The 17,378-nt window shown below is 41.6% G+C and overlaps 1 protein-coding gene across 23 annotated transcripts in view; it reads left to right on the forward strand.

Moving 5' to 3' along the window:
- LOC144693263 (coiled-coil domain-containing protein 9-like) overlaps positions 1-17,378 on the forward strand; it is a 273,976-nt gene that overhangs the window by 100,583 nt on the left and 156,015 nt on the right. For all 23 annotated transcript variants that reach the window (XM_078562955.1, XM_078562963.1, XM_078562980.1 and 20 more), the window contains one exon: positions 12,620-12,703. In XM_078562955.1, coding sequence (XP_078419081.1) covers positions 12,620-12,703 — 84 coding nt within the window. The remainder of the gene's footprint in view (positions 1-12,619; positions 12,704-17,378) is intronic.

Genomic DNA, 17,378 nt, shown 5'->3' on the forward strand with positions numbered 1-17,378 from the left:
TGTCATGTTGGATAGGAGATGAAATTGCATCACTCGTCTGTTTGATACATGCATGACAGATTAGCTGATATTGGTTGGGAATAACCGTTGATGGTAGTGACTGTGCCTGCCACGAGCAGTATATGTCCTTACTGCTGATGTAAACCTGCTGAACTAGAGCAAGTAACGACAATTGTCCTTGGACATTGGCAGATAGACCCTGCACGGTTTGCAGATACAGTTAGTGGAGTGATGAAAGATCTGTCCAGGAGCAGGTAGCCATAGTTGTATCAGATGTACCAGGAATTGCAAGACCATCTTGTGAAGCAACACCAAGGGCTACAACTAAGTCTACCTATGTTGATGAATAGCAGCCTGCCATCACTCTTGCTTTTTTCACTGAAAGAACTTAGTTTCCGAACACATACACCGTACACTTACCAAGTGAAAGCACTGAGTAAAAAACATTAGTATCACATTCGTGATATAGTTGCAGAAAAAGAAGAATGATTGTATTTCAACATAGTCCCAAGAAGTCATTTTAGAAAGGTAGTATGGAGAGTAGTTGCTGAATAAATGGCAGTGAAGAACATGGTGTGCATGTTGTGTCCAGATTAGTAATTTGTTTAAATACAACGTGACTGACCACCTTTCCCATAAAACATTGCCTCCATGCTTCTTTCCTCCTTCAATTCTAGCAGCGCTGGTGAACGGCCCAAAGAAAACGGCATTTTGCTTACTGCAAATTGAGTGGTGTTGTCAAACAGTGCCCAATCTGTTATTTTAGAGCTTAATCACTCCCAACTGAAGTATGTTTAACTGCATGAGGGATGCCCTTCGTTTGTTGATGGGTGAGTGCTGAGGGTATGGTGCACTGAGCAACATGAAAGATTAGTGCTGCGGTGGGTAGTAAATGCTATTTGAAGATTCATTCACTAGCTTGATAACTTGTAAAAGGTCATTAAACTTTTACTGGCATTGTATTCAGGTCCTAGGGGCAGACTCTGGGAATTGACCTCCCTGGCACCTACCATTCCCTTTGCAGGATGTGCCTTGAAGGCCTCCTGGCCTTTCTCCTCCTCTTGACCTCGTGGACTAAGGTCTTTAGTGCATATCAAGAACCTGGGAGACTTCTTTCTGGCCAGTTGTTCTTCCATCCTGGCTTTCCTCACAGTGTTCCGGCAGATGCTGTAGCCTGAGTGCATGTCCCCTGTCAGAGAGACATGCTGCCTTTAAGAACTGCAGGCTGACTTTGCATTGTTCTAGCCACACACCTCGGCCCTCTGAGTGTGCAGCCAGTCAGTAGTACGTTTTGTGCTGGGTTGCACATTACAATCATGTTGATGAGCAGGCAGCAGGAACTTTGTTTTGTCTACCTCAATAAGACCAGATATGGATCATTAATGTATCGCAATCCCCACATCTGATAATGGCCTTAATCGAATTGCAACCCCACCACCCCCCCAATTTGAATTTAGGAGGATTTTATTTGAGTGATGAGAAAGTAGAATCCATTACCATATTCAATGGTTGAAACAGATCACATGGACACATTTAAGAGAAAGCTTGACGAATACATGAGGGAGAGGGAATAGAGGATTGTGGTAGCTGCTTGGGAAGAAGTAATGAGAGTGACAGTGAAGGAATGATGATATAGTTCCAAGTCAGGATGGTATGTAGCTTGGAGGGGAGCTTGCAGGTGGTGGTGGCCACATGCATGGCTGCCCTTGTCCTCCTAAGTGGCAGACGCCGCAGGTTTGGAAGGTGCTGTCGAAAGAATCCTGATGAGTTGCTGCAGTGAATCTTGTCAGCGGTGTACACCACTGCTACTGTACATTGGTGGTGAAGGGAGTGAATGTTTAAGGTGGTGGATGGGTGCTTATCAAGTAGACTGCTTTGTCCTGGATGGTGTTGAACTCTGAATGTTGTTGGAGCTGCACTCATCCAGGCAAGTGGAGAGTATTCCATCATACTCCTTAATTGTGCCTTGTAGATGGTGGACAGGCTTTGGGGAGTCAGGAGGTGAGTTATTTGCTGCAGACCTTCCAGCCATTGTGTTATATGGCTTGTCCAGTTCAGTTCTGGTCAATGGCAATCCCCAGGATGGTGGTAGTGAGGAATTCAGCAATGGTAATGTTGTCGAATGTCAAGGGGAGATGGCTAGATTCTCTCTTGTTGGAGATGGCCATTGCCCGGCACTTGTGTAGCGCGAATGTTACTTGCTACTTTATCACCTGAAGCTTGAATGTTGTCCAGGTCTCACTGCATATGGGCACGCACTGCTTCAGTATCTGAGGAGTTGCAAATGGTACTGAACATTGTGCAGTCATCAGTGAACATCCCCACTTCTGACCTTATGATGGAGGGAAGGTCATTAATGCAACTGAAGATGGTTGGACCCAGGATGCTACCATGAGGAACTCCTGCACCGGTCTCCCAGGATTCAGATGATTGACCTCCAACAATCACAGCCATCTTCCTTCTGTACTGGGTAAGATTCCAACCAGTGGAAAGCTTTCCCCTAATTCCCATTGACTTCAGTTTTACTAGAGCTCCTTGATGCCACACTCGGTCAAATGCTGCCTTGATGTCAAGGGCAGTCACTGTCACCTCACCTCTGGAGTTCAGCTCTTTTGTCCATGCTTGAACCAAAGCTGTAATGAGGTCAGGAGCCATGGGGCTCTGGCAGAACCCAAACTGAGCTTCACTGAACTTCACTGAGCAGGTTATTGCTATGTAAGTGCCGCTTGATAGCACTGTTGATGATAACTTGCATCACTTTGCTGATGATCAAGAGTAGACTGATGGGATGGCAATGGTTGGGTTGGTTTAGTCTGGTTTTTTGTGTGCAGGACATGTCTGGGCAATTTTCACATTGTTGGGTAGATGTCAGTGTTGTAGCTGTACTGGAATAGCTAGACTAAGGGTGCAGCTAGTCTGGAGCACAAGTCTTCAATACCATTGCTGGAATATTGTCAGGGGCCATAGCCTTTGTGCCTTCAGCCATTTCTTGATATCACATGGAGTGAATCGAATTGGCTGAAGACTGGCATCTGTGATGCTGGAGGCCTCAGGAGGAGGCCAAGATGGATCATCTACTTGGCACTTCTAGCTGAAGATGGTTGCAAATACTTCAGCTTTGTCTTTTGCATTGATGTGTTGGGCTCCCCATCATGAGGATGGGGATATTTGTGGAGCATCTTTCTCTAATTATTTTTTAAATTATCCATCGCCATTCACAACTGGGTGTGGCAGGACTTCAGAACTCAGATCTGATCCATTGGTTGTGGGGTTTAGCTCTGTCTATCACATGCTGTTTCGTTGACTGATTTCTTCTCCGCCGATGCTGCCAGACTTGCTGAGTTTTTCCAGGTAATTCTGTTTTTATTTTGTTTTGGATTTCCAGCATCCGCAGTAGCTTTTAGCTTTTTGTTTTTATACATGCTGTTTCTGCTGTTTGGCTTGCATGTAGTCCTGTGTTGTAGCTTCAATGGTTTGATAACTTGTTTTAGCTATGCCTTGGTTTCACTAAAGCTTTATATAATTGCAGTAAACTGTCGTTAATTTTATGCTTCTAATCCCTATGTAACAAAAGGCTAATATACAATTTACATTCCTAATTGATTCCTAGATTGAGTGATGGATCCTCACATCTGACCTAATGGTTACGGTCACACTTGCACTTTTCGAGTTTATAGTGAATTTAGAAAAATGAAGACTGCTACCATAAAGGTATTAGGGGCTAAATTGGATAGCCCCAGAAACAGGCGTGCCCATTGTTTGAAATGTAGGCAGCACAGGAAACAAAAACAGAAAATGCTAGAAAAACTCAGCAGGTCTAACAGCATCTTTGGAGAGAAAAAAAATAGTTAACATTTCGAGTCCGTATGACTCTTCTTCAGAGCAGGACATGTTGCCTGCTAATTAGCATGATATCTGGATGCAGCCACTGCCAATTATGCTGTTCATTGGCTACAGAAATCAGCAGGAGACCCAACATCGTAACTTGCATAGCACTTCAAGCTAGCCTGCACCTCTTTAAGGGTTGTTAAGCCACATTGTGGCTACACCAGGTACTGGGAGACATTCCGGGAGTGAACCTGATCTGGGAAATAGTGAAAAATGGCACTACATGGCAGAGGCAGCTTCAAGTTGCACTGCACAGGAGATCTTGATGGAGAAGAAACAGTCAACCTTCTAGCTGTGTGGTGAAGAGGCTGTGGGAGCCTTGGAGGCCAATGCCAGGTATCCCATGTCTTCAACTAGACTTGAAGCTGTGAAGTCAGCAAAAAATTCTGTAGCAGCAGTCTCACCATTTCCTGTAAACGTTTACAACTTGAAGCAACTATGGAAAACACCTAAAACTTGTAGAAATGCACCTGCAGCCAGAAGAAATAAACCAACAACTCAGAAGAAATCATATTGTACTTGAAACGTTAACTCTGTTTTTCTCTCCACAGATGTTGCCAGACCTCCTGAGTTTTTCCAGCATTTTCTGTTTTAAGCCAACAACCAACTTGTAAGTAGTTGATGATCTCTTCTAGATAAAGCTGGTTGGGGATGAAATGCCCCTCTACCCGTTTAATAATGGGTTCAGTTTAAGAGGATGTTTGTTGGAATGTTAATCTCTGAAATAGCAACTCTGGCATCTAATTAGCATTGCAAACTGGTTAACATCATGGTCTGCCTGTTCCCCTTACTTCTGGTGGACATTAGCTGCACGTTCACTAATTCCTTCACCAATATGCATGTCCAGTGTGATTCAGAGCAGAAGTGTGCGCGCATGTAATGAACACTGTTTTGGACCCTGAACAGCACTGATGGTGGCCAAATAACGGTTGCTACCAAGCCCAATTCCGCATCCGTTGTCTTAAAAGTTTATTCCTATGTTAAAGTTTACTTTAAAAGTTCACAGCAATTTGTCTGCGACAATTCTCAACCCTTCCAGTGTTTAAGTATCCAAGACAACCCTAACAACAGTAACAATAATATCATCCAAACAACTGGAGTAAGGAATGATAACAAATTAATCTTAAAATAGTCGATGAACTAATGCTTTGTTTCTATTTTAGTACTGCAGTTTGTACTTGGAGTTTTGCCTTCATGTACTGCCAGAATCATTTTCTGATATAGCTGTCCTGCCAAACTAACCCAAATATGGATTTTTATCATGCTGTTGAACATTTTTGAGTGTAAGGCACTAAATAACTTTTATACGTCAGTAGTAAATTGAACTAAATCAAACTCAACCAATATAATAAGGGCTACAAGTGATTTTAAAAAAGCATTTTTAATCTAGCATTTAAAATTTTTGGATTTTAATCTTGCTTTTCCTCACATTTAATTGATACAATTGCTGAACGTTGTCTCATTCAAATTTGTTTCATAACCGATGCACTTATTAATATCATCCAAAAAATAACCCAGCATAAAAACCCTGCACTCCTATTCCTAGATTTCTAATTTTGGTCCGTCTTTATAATTTTAAATTTATGTACACAGAATTAAAATGGAAAAACTCATAAACTGAATTGTTTGTGAAAAGAACATCAAAAACTTCTAAATTATCATATCTTCAAGTGCACATTAAAAAGGAATACTAGCAGGCTTTACACAGATATACATGAAAAAGAAATGCCTTTCAATGTTAAAAGAGCTGCAGTCTTATCTCTTGGCTTCCATTTAGATAGTCTCTTAAAGAATCATAGGGCTGGGTTTTACGAGGTTGGAGGTACAGACTGGTCCACTTTCTTCCCTCCCCGCCCCCACCCACGTTGTTACAAGAGTCAGTTGGAAGCCAACATACCGAAAAGAAGCCTGCTCTGCAGGCATAACATGTTGCCTGCGGACTAAACAGCTGAGAGTGGAACTTCAGCCACTCAGTGGGAGGAAGTCCCACCCTTGAGATCAACAGTTTGAAAAGCTGTTTGTTCACATAACCCTATGGGCTACCATTATAGTATTATTACTGCTTCTACAACCTGTTATTATCACAGTGGGTGGTGGTGGTCTCTAAGTTCACAGTTTGATTGATTGTTCCGAGTGATTTTTAAGGGATTAGCTGTCTTTGGTGTGGGGTTATGAATGCAGATGTTTGTTTTTATTATGGATTACATACTTGAGGGGATTTGAATGTATTCAGCGGGCTTTTATCAATGAGGTTTTTTTATATAATGATCTGTACTAGATACTTAGAACTTAATTTAATTTCAACCTGGCTCCTAAGGTCTGCCCATGGTGGATACCAAGTGAATTGACAAGGAATAAGAGCAAAGGGTGATGATGGGGTTGGGAGGGTCAAGTGTTGGCATGTTGGCACTAATTTCGCATAGGGGCTATAAGGAGACATGGGGTTGAGTTGGGGGTGGGGCAGTCATATGTTGGCACAAGTTGACATGAAGTTGACATGGGGTAGTGGGAATGTGTGGTGGGGCATAGGTTGGCATAGAGGGTATGAGGGCCATTGGGGTGGGTGGAGGAGCATAGGTGGCCTGGAGGCTATGAGGGGCCATTGGGGGGTGGATGGGGGCTTGGGTTGGCATGGATGGGGAGTGGGTCAGGAGAGGGTGAGCGGGATGAGGGCTAGAGTCCCAGAGAACCAAGGGGAGCCTTTTAACGAGCCCATCTTGGCATTCAACAGTCCCTGTGGCTGCCTCTGGGCTGTTTCGGGGGTGGCGGGCCCGGCTGCAGCACACACCTGCCACCACCGCGCCTCTGCAGGAATGAAGATCCCATTGCTTGGGGCATATTTTCCTGAGGCAGCTGCAGCGAGATGGGTAATTTCCCAACTGTGCAAAAATCGGCCTGTGTATGTTTGAATAAGGCCCACTTGTCCCCATTTTTAAATCACGTTTCTGCTATTGCCACTACATCATACTCCTACACAGATATTTGTGATTGTAGCTCACCAACCGTATTCACCACACGTAGTGCGTTTACATACTGTGTTGTAAACCTGTATATGGATTCCTCATAGACCTTCACAGTCTGCTCCTATCTAATATGGTACTACTCCCTTTTTTAGCCCTATTCAACACACTCACTTTATCCATCTTATACCTGTTTTCTACTTCTGCATGCTGGTGCCCATCTCCCTGCCAATTTAATTTAAACCCCTTGCCCACCACAGTGGTGAAATCTCCCCATGAGGACATTAGTTTCATTCCTGTTGAGGTGCAGTTCGTAACGTGTCCCTTTTGATTCAGTACCTCCTGCTCAGAACTGGCCTCAATGTCCCAAGAATCAGAAGCCCAATTCCTCTCTCCATGCATCAAGCTACAAATTGATCCCCCCACCTTCCTATTTCTTACTTTGAAAATGTTTGACAATGGGAACGATCCACAGATTGCTACCTTCTAGTCCTACTTTTAATTTTCTCCCTCGTTTCAGAAAATCTGACCATAGGACTTCAATAACTCTGTCATTGGTATCAACATGTGCCACAACTTCTCACGCACTCCCTTTTCCATGCAGAATATTCTACACCCTCTCTAATGTCCTTTACCTTTGCACCGGGGAGGCAATGCACCATGTGGGACTCCCGGTGACATTTAGAGAAATGCCTTTCCGATCCCGTAACTATGAAATCTCCTCGAACAATTGCATTTCTACTCTTTGCTGTTCCTTCCTGTGATCCATGAGAATGTGCTACATAAATGCAACGTATTTAGTTATTCCTTCAATGCTTATCTACAAGAACTGGAATTGGATCGAAGAGTTTTTCACCTGCATATTGTAACAACTGCAAATTTCCCTTGAACCTTTTTAATTCAGGCTTCATTTGCCTTTTTTTTTCAAAGTTGATCTATGTTTTACTTAAAACCATCATAATTGTTGATCTGGAAGAATTGTAATAGAAAGCCACTGTTACTCCTAGGATTTGTTTCACTGAATGATCAGCATTATTCCAGTTTTAGTGGTTAATTCACAGTTTCCAAAGAGGTGGGGGAAGAACTGAGGTGTTTCTTTGTTCTTAGCCTCAGTTTCCTTCACCATGGCTGAAAAAACTGCTTAATAATAATCTTCTGCACTTGTGTCAATATTAAAAATCACTGTTTTGTAAATAAACCTATCCTACAACTTTATTTGTCTGTTACATTCATCGTCCAGCAAGAAATTAAATAGACCATAACGTTGGATTAATTTTTGTCAGCAAGGTATAGCAGTAGATTATTAAACTGCTTTGGGACACCTGGGGTTTAAAGGTGCTGTATTTTCTTTACGGCAGTATTTTCTCCCTCTACCCCTCTCATGTCTAAATCACTATTCTTCCATTATTCCTCTCCCTTCATCCTAATATTTCTAAGAAATAGTTGTATTAAAACGATCGACGAACTGGTATATATGGTGGCTTGTATATAAACTAAGATGATTGATAAATAATACTACTAGAATCTTTGAGTAAGGCTAGGTGGTCATGTACCTCCTATGCGTAGGTATAGAACTACGTTGGGAGCAGCATAGGAGCATATTGTCTGACCTCTTGAAACATGGACTGTTTGTGATGGGTAGGATATCCACAGGGAAAGAAGACAGAAATAATCTTGTGGTTGAGAAGGGAAGGAAAAATAGGCCTTTGTAGAATATAGTGTTACTTATCTAGTTTGGTTGATGTGTTGAATTCTGTTTTTTTTGATGCAGTGAAATGCTTGTGAGTAGCAGCACTGCACTTTGGAAAGCCTGAATTGAGTGTTTGAAGCCACAAGAGGGAGCATGGGATCTTTGTATTGCTAACCATTTCCTCCTGAGATAAAGTTAATCTGTGAGTCATGAGTCTCTTGCACTTGGAAAGGATGGGGAATAGAGGGGAGGTTGGCTTCCTGAAAGAGGAAAAATATTACTGGTATTTAGAGCTATGATTTACAAGACCCGTTGGAATTTATCTGCAGTTGGATCGGTGATGAATGAGTCTTTTCTTTAGCAAAAAGTTGGTTGGGTGGCGACCTCACTGATTTCAGTTGGGATGGTGGCAATGCTAAAATGGGCTCGGGAACCCTGGGTTAAAGGCCAGTAGATTAGCCAGTATCCCTGCTCCTGACTGTAATCTAGCAATCCCTGCTGAAGTGTGCTGCAGATGTCAAATCAAATCCAGATTGCATTTAATTACCCAGCGTTCACTGTCGCAATTCATTTGTGGATAATTGCTACTTGTTGGAAGGTGCATACTGTTCTTGGAACCATAGCCCAGAAAGAGCAATAAGTCAAATTGTTTAGAGAGTTATGCTGTTATGCCATTAGTGCATTTGTTAGTTTCTCAATCTCTAGCCCTACATAGGGTTTTAAAGGAAATAAAAGCAGAAAATGGTGGAGATACTCAGCAGGTCAGGCAGCACCCGTGGAGAGAGAGAGAGAGAGCATTTCAATTCGATGACCCTTCATAGATTTTAAAGGAAAACCTTTCAAGCAAAACCCTGAAAGCCTGTAGGTCTAAATGGCTGGTTTGTTGTGAATGGTTAATATGCTTGAATTCTAACATGAAGGTTTGTTGCGGGAGTGGACTGAAATTCTGCAAGCTGAAGCAGACATTCAGAAGCTGCCATGTTATGTGGATTGATGTGTTGCTTGATAGGAATGGACATTGAAACTTTCCAGCTCCTGTTCCTGAAGGAAACTGGTTGCTGAAGCTGTTAGCAAAACATCAGTTATGCTCATTGATGGCTGATTAAATTAATTGCGGCACTTCATTCTGCACAGTGTATGTATGACTAACCATCTGCAAGCATTTTAAAGTCTCAGCTCAGAGATGTCGCCAAACCTAACAATTTTATAGCAAGATTGACATTTGTCCTACAGCAGCTGCCGCTTCAAATGAACAGCAAGGCCAACAGGAGGTTTAGAAGAATCTGGCTGTTTGGTAGTACAGAACTTGAGTATTGCTGAAAAAAGAGATATGTCAAAGCTTTTCATCTTGCACTCATCAGAACACTTCACAAGAATACCAATATAAGGGGAAACAACAATTACTGCATGTGAAGAGAGTGCTGATTGGTTGGCAAGTGGACTCTGGTAAAGGCGTTACCATGGAGAATGCACCAGTGATGGTGACTGGCAGTTAACTGCCAAGCATTCTTTGAAATTTAAACCAGGCAGCTTGACTTTGATTGGTCAAGGCATTGTCCTGATGAATGGGTCAGCGAATGGTTGTTATTTACTTTGTTTAGCTGAAACAGGCGCAATGTGTGTACACGTTCTTTCTGTCTGCAAAGAACAGGGTCCTGTGTATTAATATATGTAGCTTCCAGTACACGCAAATATGCTACACTGCGAGCCCGGCTGACGATCTTAAATTGGTTTTCAGCGTAATTCCTAGCACACTGAGGATTATTTAACAAATTTTGTCCGATCGTGGAATCACATTTAATGTTGGACACTTATGAGTTTTGAAAGCACGGGCTGGTTGGGTACGGTTTGTACCTTGCCTGTTGCAAACATTGGTTGGGACATGCTGTTTGATACGAACTGCCAGTCTTTGGGAGGTACGGCCTATATACTTAGCATCACACTGGCACTGAAACTCATATACCACATTACTCATTTGTGTGATAGGCAGAATGTCTTTTTGGCTTGTCAGTATAAATTGTTGTTTTCCCCTTTATATTGGTATTCTTGCGAAGTGTCTGATGTGTGCAAGACGAAAAGCTTTGACATATCTCTTTTTTCAGCAATACCCGAATCTGGTTGTTGCTGTTTTCAGTTAAGGAAATTTGCCATGTCAAAGCAAGTGACATCATACTAGTTTACTATTCTGTTACATACTCCCATCAAAACAATCCAAAATCCATAAGTTGTTACAATTACATAATATAGTAAATCAGTTTCCTGAACATGAAATTGCTGTGGAAGCAATCTCTGAAGCTTCTGAAACAAGTGACTTTTTAATAGGGGTCTTAATTGTCCAGGTATTTTTAAAAATTCATTCACAGGATGTGGGCTTCGCTGGCTGGGCCAGCATTTATTGTCCATCCCTAATTGCTCTTGAGAACGTGGTGGTGAGCTGCTGCATTGAACTCCATGTGGTGTAGGTACACACACACTGCTGTTAGGAAGGGAGTTCCAGGGTTTTGACCCAGTCATCATGAAGGAATGGCCATATAGTTCCAACTCAGGATGGTGTGTGGCTTGGAGGGGAACTTCCAGGCAGTGGTGTTCCCATGCATCTGCTGCCCTTGTCCTTCAACGTGGCAGTGGTCGCAGGTTTGGAAGGTGCTGTTGAAGGACAGTTGGTGAGTTGCTGTGAGTTCTTGTCATGGTACAATCTGCTGCTACTGTGCACCAGTGGTGGATAGAGTGAATGTTTAAGGTGGTGGATGGGGTGCCAATCAAGCAATCTACTTTGTCCTGGATGGTGTTGAGCTTGAGTGTTGGAGCTGCACTCATCTAGGCAAGTGGCGATTATTCCATCACATTCCTGACTTGTGCCTTGTAGATGGTGGACTGGCCTTGGGGAACCAGGAGGTGAGTTGCAGAATTCCCAAACTCTGACCTCTGAATTTAGTAGCATGATGGCATATCGTCTGATGTGGTGAAAATGGAAGTGAAAGGTTTTGTTGAACTGAATAAGTCTGGTTCCTAACTCAGTATGTCAAAGAGGAATCCAGGTTTGATCATATACTAGGCCTGGGCTGCCAGTCCAGATGACATCCTTCCTAAGGATCCTTAAGGAAAAGAAAGCTATGTGAGTCCGTTGCCCATATCTTTAATAACTCGCTGGCAGGGAGTGTTCCTTAGACTACAAGCAGACTAACAAAGTTCTGATTTTTAATTTTTCATGTTATGCCTTTCAATTATGTGCAAATTTAAATATCATTGCAATGAGTATCGAGTGTGATTTGACCTATGGATATTGTAAAATTCTTTTGTTTTCTCCTGAGATTCATTTCTACATGACCACATCTAGTGAAATTTGAACAACTCTGCTTTGTTTATATCTTAACATCTTAAATTCTTAACACTTTTCTCTTGGTAAATCCTTTTTTACCCACAGTTATAACTTTCCCTGTATATGTAGATTCTGTGCTGTTATTCCTATACAACTTGGGCTTTATATACTCCAAACCAGGAAGCAACTTGTCCATTTCATGTTCCCAAACGTGCCATTCCTTTGCACACATTGGAATGTTCTTCCTTCATGAAAGTGTATTTAGTCCACTTAATTACAGTGAGCATCAGTATTTGCAGGACCTGCTTGAAATATTCTTTTCTCTTCTGCTGATGTTGAGTCATCTTCTGTAAAGTTACACACTCCACAACTGGATTAGTCACCTTTGACACTTACACAAGTAGCTTTAGCTTGCCAACTGCTCGAAATTCATTTATATTTCATGGTCATTTATTTCTGACGCTATGATTTTTTAAAAACTATTTTCCATTAGTTTTATTGCAATCCTATTCTCAGAAATTGGATGTTTCCAAAACGTGTTCCTGTGATGATTTAATGTTGGCATTAAAAAGCTATTAACAATTTTCCTGTGGAGGGGTTGGGGCAGTGTTGATGGCAATGAGAAAAACAATGTCAGCACTTTGTTTTGGGTTTTGGCTATTGAAGCTAGTTGATGAACAGAATAGATGGTCAGCCTATTTGAGATTGGCTACAACGTTAAATATATTCCTAACCAACCATGTGTTTGCTTTTAAAATCCAGGAGTGGGAGGAAAGGAGAAAGCAAAACATTGAAAAGATGAATGAAGAAATGGAAAAAATAGCTGAATATGAACGTAGCCAACAGGTAAGAATGTTTACATCTTTTATGTCTCTGCCATTTTATCCTCTTTTCCTGCCACATACCAAAAATGTCAGATTTGATCAAGTGCCAAATGTATATACATATATAGACATATATGTGTGTGTGTTCTTTAAGTAAAAAGAAATTTAATATGAACAACTAAAATTTCAAAAATTATATCAAAACCCCCATATTCTGTATAAAGCATTACACTGTGGGGTGCCCCTCCTCTGCATCCCTAATAATTTCTTTATACATACATTTCTTTTTGTAAAATAACCAGAGTTGATGACTTGCAACCACCCATTTAATTTGAGAGATTTCCTTTCTCTCCAGCTCTTTTTTTTTCAAGCCAGCAAAGTCAATCTGTAACCTTTTCTCTCTCACTTTTCGTACTGTGTACTTCATTTCGCAATGAATAATATTCAATTGGTATATAATCTTTAGTATGTCCCTTGTACAGAATCTCACTTAAAGTATTTGACAAATAGAAACCTATATCCAGTTGCTTCACAAGAGCCAGAGTACTTCTAACAACCCTTTTTAATTTCTTAGCTTTTCAAGCTAAAGGATGACATTTCCCATTTTCATCCATCAGAAATGTTATGAAACCAGCTGCACTCAAATACCCATTAGAAAGATTAGCATGTGAAGCATTATTAAAAATGACTAGTTTCATATTCTTTGAGTCATCAAGAATGGGAACTTAAGTTCTCATTTTTCCAGATTTAATTTTTTTTATTTGCTCTGATAAACATTCTCTCTACTTCAGGGTGTTTCATCGTAATACGTCACTCCAGCACATCAGAACTAACATCTGATTTCGTCTGAGTGCCCAAACAGTTCAATTGACCAATCAAGCTTCACAAATGCTCTGTCTCTTCTTTAGGTATAACAACATCATTCTGTGATGACCTAACTCAAATAACTGGATTGGGAGTAACACTCTCTAAATAGGATTGTTGATTTAAAGTTATTCAATACCTACTCTGCTTAATGTCTAAACCAACATATATTAACGCCTCACAAGCCTCTCAATTTTAAATTCCAGTCTAATCTTATTAATAGTACATTTCTAAAATTTCACAGAAAGCATCAACATGCATCATGAAGATGCTGGAAATCTCCCCTATATGATGCCAATAAAACATTGCAGGATCTGCTTTTAGTGGAATGCAACCTATTTTCAGCAAAACAGATCTCACTGAAAAAGTTAATTTCCATTGTTTCCCTTCTGCATCAGCTGCCTTCTTGGATGCTTTCAGAAACACTTCTTCTTGGAAAGTATTGTCCTGCAGAAAGGCAGCTTTTATGTTGATTGATTTGCATTCCCATGAATATGTAGCACACAGAGCTAAAAGGATTTTCCAGATTACTTCTCCAGCTGTGGGAGAGACCTTTCTGACATCTGTATCACCAAGTTCTTCAAAAATCTAGCAACTGGCCTTGCTTTAGCTTTAAATCCAATCTGCAAGGACTTTTCTCAGTACAAATCCACCTATGTGACAAAGCTGCTTGTAGAGTACTTCAGAATAAACCCCAAACTCTTTCCAACTATCTAATTCACATTATTTTTCCTCTCTTATCAGATTATTCTTCAGTTTAGTCTTCTGGATCTTCACCTTCTCCCCACCCCTACCAGTGGAGGAGCAGGTTGAGATCCTTAAATAGCTCTTAATTGGCTACATATGGGCCTCAATTGGCATTGGGACAGGAAGGACAGCTTCTACCTTCTCTGTCACTGACTTAGTGTTTGTGGGAGAGTTGGGGAAGAGAGTCGGGAAGGTGACGAGTTCACGTGATTATATGGCTGATCTGATATTGCGGCCTTAATTCCACGCACACTTTCCTGTATGCTCTGCATAACCTTTGCTCCCTATAAATGAAAACTCTAATTCAGCCTTGAATATATTCAATTACTAATCCACCACTGCCCACTGGGGTAGTGAATTCCAAAGATTAATGACCCTCAGAAGAAATTCCTCCTCATCTCCTTCTTAAAGAGGGGACCCCTTAACCCTAAGTGGCCAACACATTTATAAATTTATGGCCTCCCTTCTCCCCCTCCACCCAACCCTGTTAAACGAAATCCAACAATTCTACGCTAAAAAATGCTAGACCTCCATCCCTAGAAATCCAAGTTTACTTATAAAAAGTCTAAACACCCCACATTAAAAATTGATACTCCCATACTAAATGTCCAACCATTCACAGGCAAATAAAATACCCCTATTTAGCTACATGCATCTTTATTGCATAACCTACTACAAGGTATATTTTCTACTGGAAACATTTGTAGATTCCAGAGAGGAAAAGTTGGAAAAGACCCAAAAACAGCTGTGGAGATTGCAGTGTGCAACTTACCCATGCCCATTCCTTCTAATGCAAACTTTGTGCTGCCTTTTAATTTAAATGACTGGCTTTCATCAACGCTACTATCTCAGAAAATCTGGCTGGCTCTGAGGCATCATACAAGATCATTCGAAACAGAATTTAATTCAGGATATTTGGTGTATTATAAAAGGCCCTGGTAAGGCATGACAATACTTGGCAATCAAGCTGTTAAGGTTAATTTTTCATGATTAATCAGGATTAATTACAAAATCTTGGACTTTGAGCAGCTCATAGAAGTAAATAAGGAACCTTGCACTTCAAATGCTCATGTGTTTTGAGGTGAAGGCCCTGATGAACAGAATACAGCAGACCATGGGCTGGATAGTGGTAATGTGAGTGATCATAAAACACAGGATGGAGCTATTACATCCAATGGCCAGCTGCCTAGCGTGGTCACTCAGGTGACATATACTACAGAGGGGCCAGGAAATGATTAGGACGGCAAATAGAATGTTGTTGTTTATTGCAAGGGGAATGGAATATAAAAGTAGGGATGTTTTGTGACAGTTGCACAGGGCATTGGTGAGACCACATCTCGAGTAAGGTGTACAGTTTTGGCCTCCTTATTTATAGTTGTTTAGTAGTATAGAACTTAAGCACTGCTGAAAAGAGAGACATTTTCTATCGAGGCTGTTTGTCTTGCACTCATCAGGACAATTCACAAGTAAATACCAATGTCAGGGGAAACAACATATTTATACTGTATGAGAAGAGAGTACTTCCCCTTGTGGGAGAGACTAGAACTAGGGGACACAGTTTAAAAATAAGGAGTCTCCCATTTAAGGCAGAGATGAGAAAAAACATTTCTCTCGGAGGGTCGTGAATCTTTGCAATACTCTTCACCAAAGAGGAGTGGAGGCAGGGTCAATGAATATTTTTAAGGTGGAGGTATATAGATTCTTCACTAACAAGGGAGTCAAAAGTTATCGGAGTAGACGGCATGTGGAGTTGAGACCACAACCAGATCAGCCATGATCTTATTGAATGGCAGAGCAGGCTCGAGGGCTGAATGTCCTACACCTGCTCCTAATTTGTACGCTCGTATGTTCGTACGGGTCAAGCGAATGAAGGGATGCGACAATTGTGGTATGCCCGGGAAACATTACTGGCAAGTTTAAACATTAGTTGAATATTCAGGATGGTGGCCAAGATGCAAGGTCCACGGACTGGCAGAACGGACTGAAAGAGTGGAGAGTAAAACAGTGCAGTCCAAGTTCTGTTATTGTGTTCAGGAGTGATTCTTGTGTCAGAAAAAAATTACATAGAGGAGAAAGAGCCGCTGATAGTGCTAGAGGGGATCTCACATTTGTAGTCCTGACAGACATATAAGTGCAAGTACAGGCTGTAGATTGAATAGATTAGGTAATGAAATAAAGGCCACAGAACAGCCTTGGAGCAGGCCGCCAAGTAAAACACGGCAAACTGGCTGCAAACAAGGAGGGGATCCCTCTTGTCAGGACATGGAGGATCCCACCAGTGGCGAGGGCCACTCCTGCAGGAAGACCCTGCCGCCTTTCACACTGATCACCACCTCCTCCCCCCAATCACTGGGACCTGCCTGACAGACCCCAGTGAGACTGCCCCACTTAACAACATTCCAGGGCCTTCATGCTGTTCCTTCGTCCTGTACTTTTTGAAGTCCCAGCAGTGGCCACTGCTCCGGATGGCACAGTGGGACTGTAGAGCTGCGGCCTCTGATTGGCTGGCAGCTCTTGGAGACGGGCTCCTCATGCTGAAGGCCTGGGAGCTCTGGGAGACAGGCAGGTATGTAATTGCCTGTTTGGGATTTAATCCCATTGGTCTCTGGGAGATGATCGTGGCAGGATTGCCACTGGCTCTCTGACCGGTGGACTGCCGCTGTCATTAAATAAATTCCCATCCCCAGAGTGTGAGAAACATTTCCCTTCTGCTACTTAGCAAAATCTAAGTGCATTCTTTATATGTACTAACAGGAAATATTATTCTTGTATAGCAAAAGGAATATTAATTTTCCTATGTTGCATAATTGTTGGAGCAGCTTATGAGAATCTTCTAAGCCTTGTATATACAAGTGGCACTTGATCCTTCACCTAATGATGTTCTGCATTGGTATGAAGAGATGAAAACTTCAGTTAAATTGTAATAGAAGAAAGATTGGGCACACTTGCATTTATATAGTACCTTTCTCAGAAGCCTTGAACCTATTGATGGGGCTTCATCTACAGTGATGATGTTCTGTTGGAAACCCTGATGTTTTTTGCATGGAAGAATCTCAAGCAGGAATAAGAAGAGTAACCAGTTGATC

The sequence above is a fragment of the Cetorhinus maximus genome, chromosome 18 (genome assembly GCF_964194155.1).
Source record: "Cetorhinus maximus chromosome 18, sCetMax3.hap1.1, whole genome shotgun sequence".
NCBI lineage: Eukaryota > Metazoa > Chordata > Chondrichthyes > Lamniformes > Cetorhinidae > Cetorhinus > Cetorhinus maximus.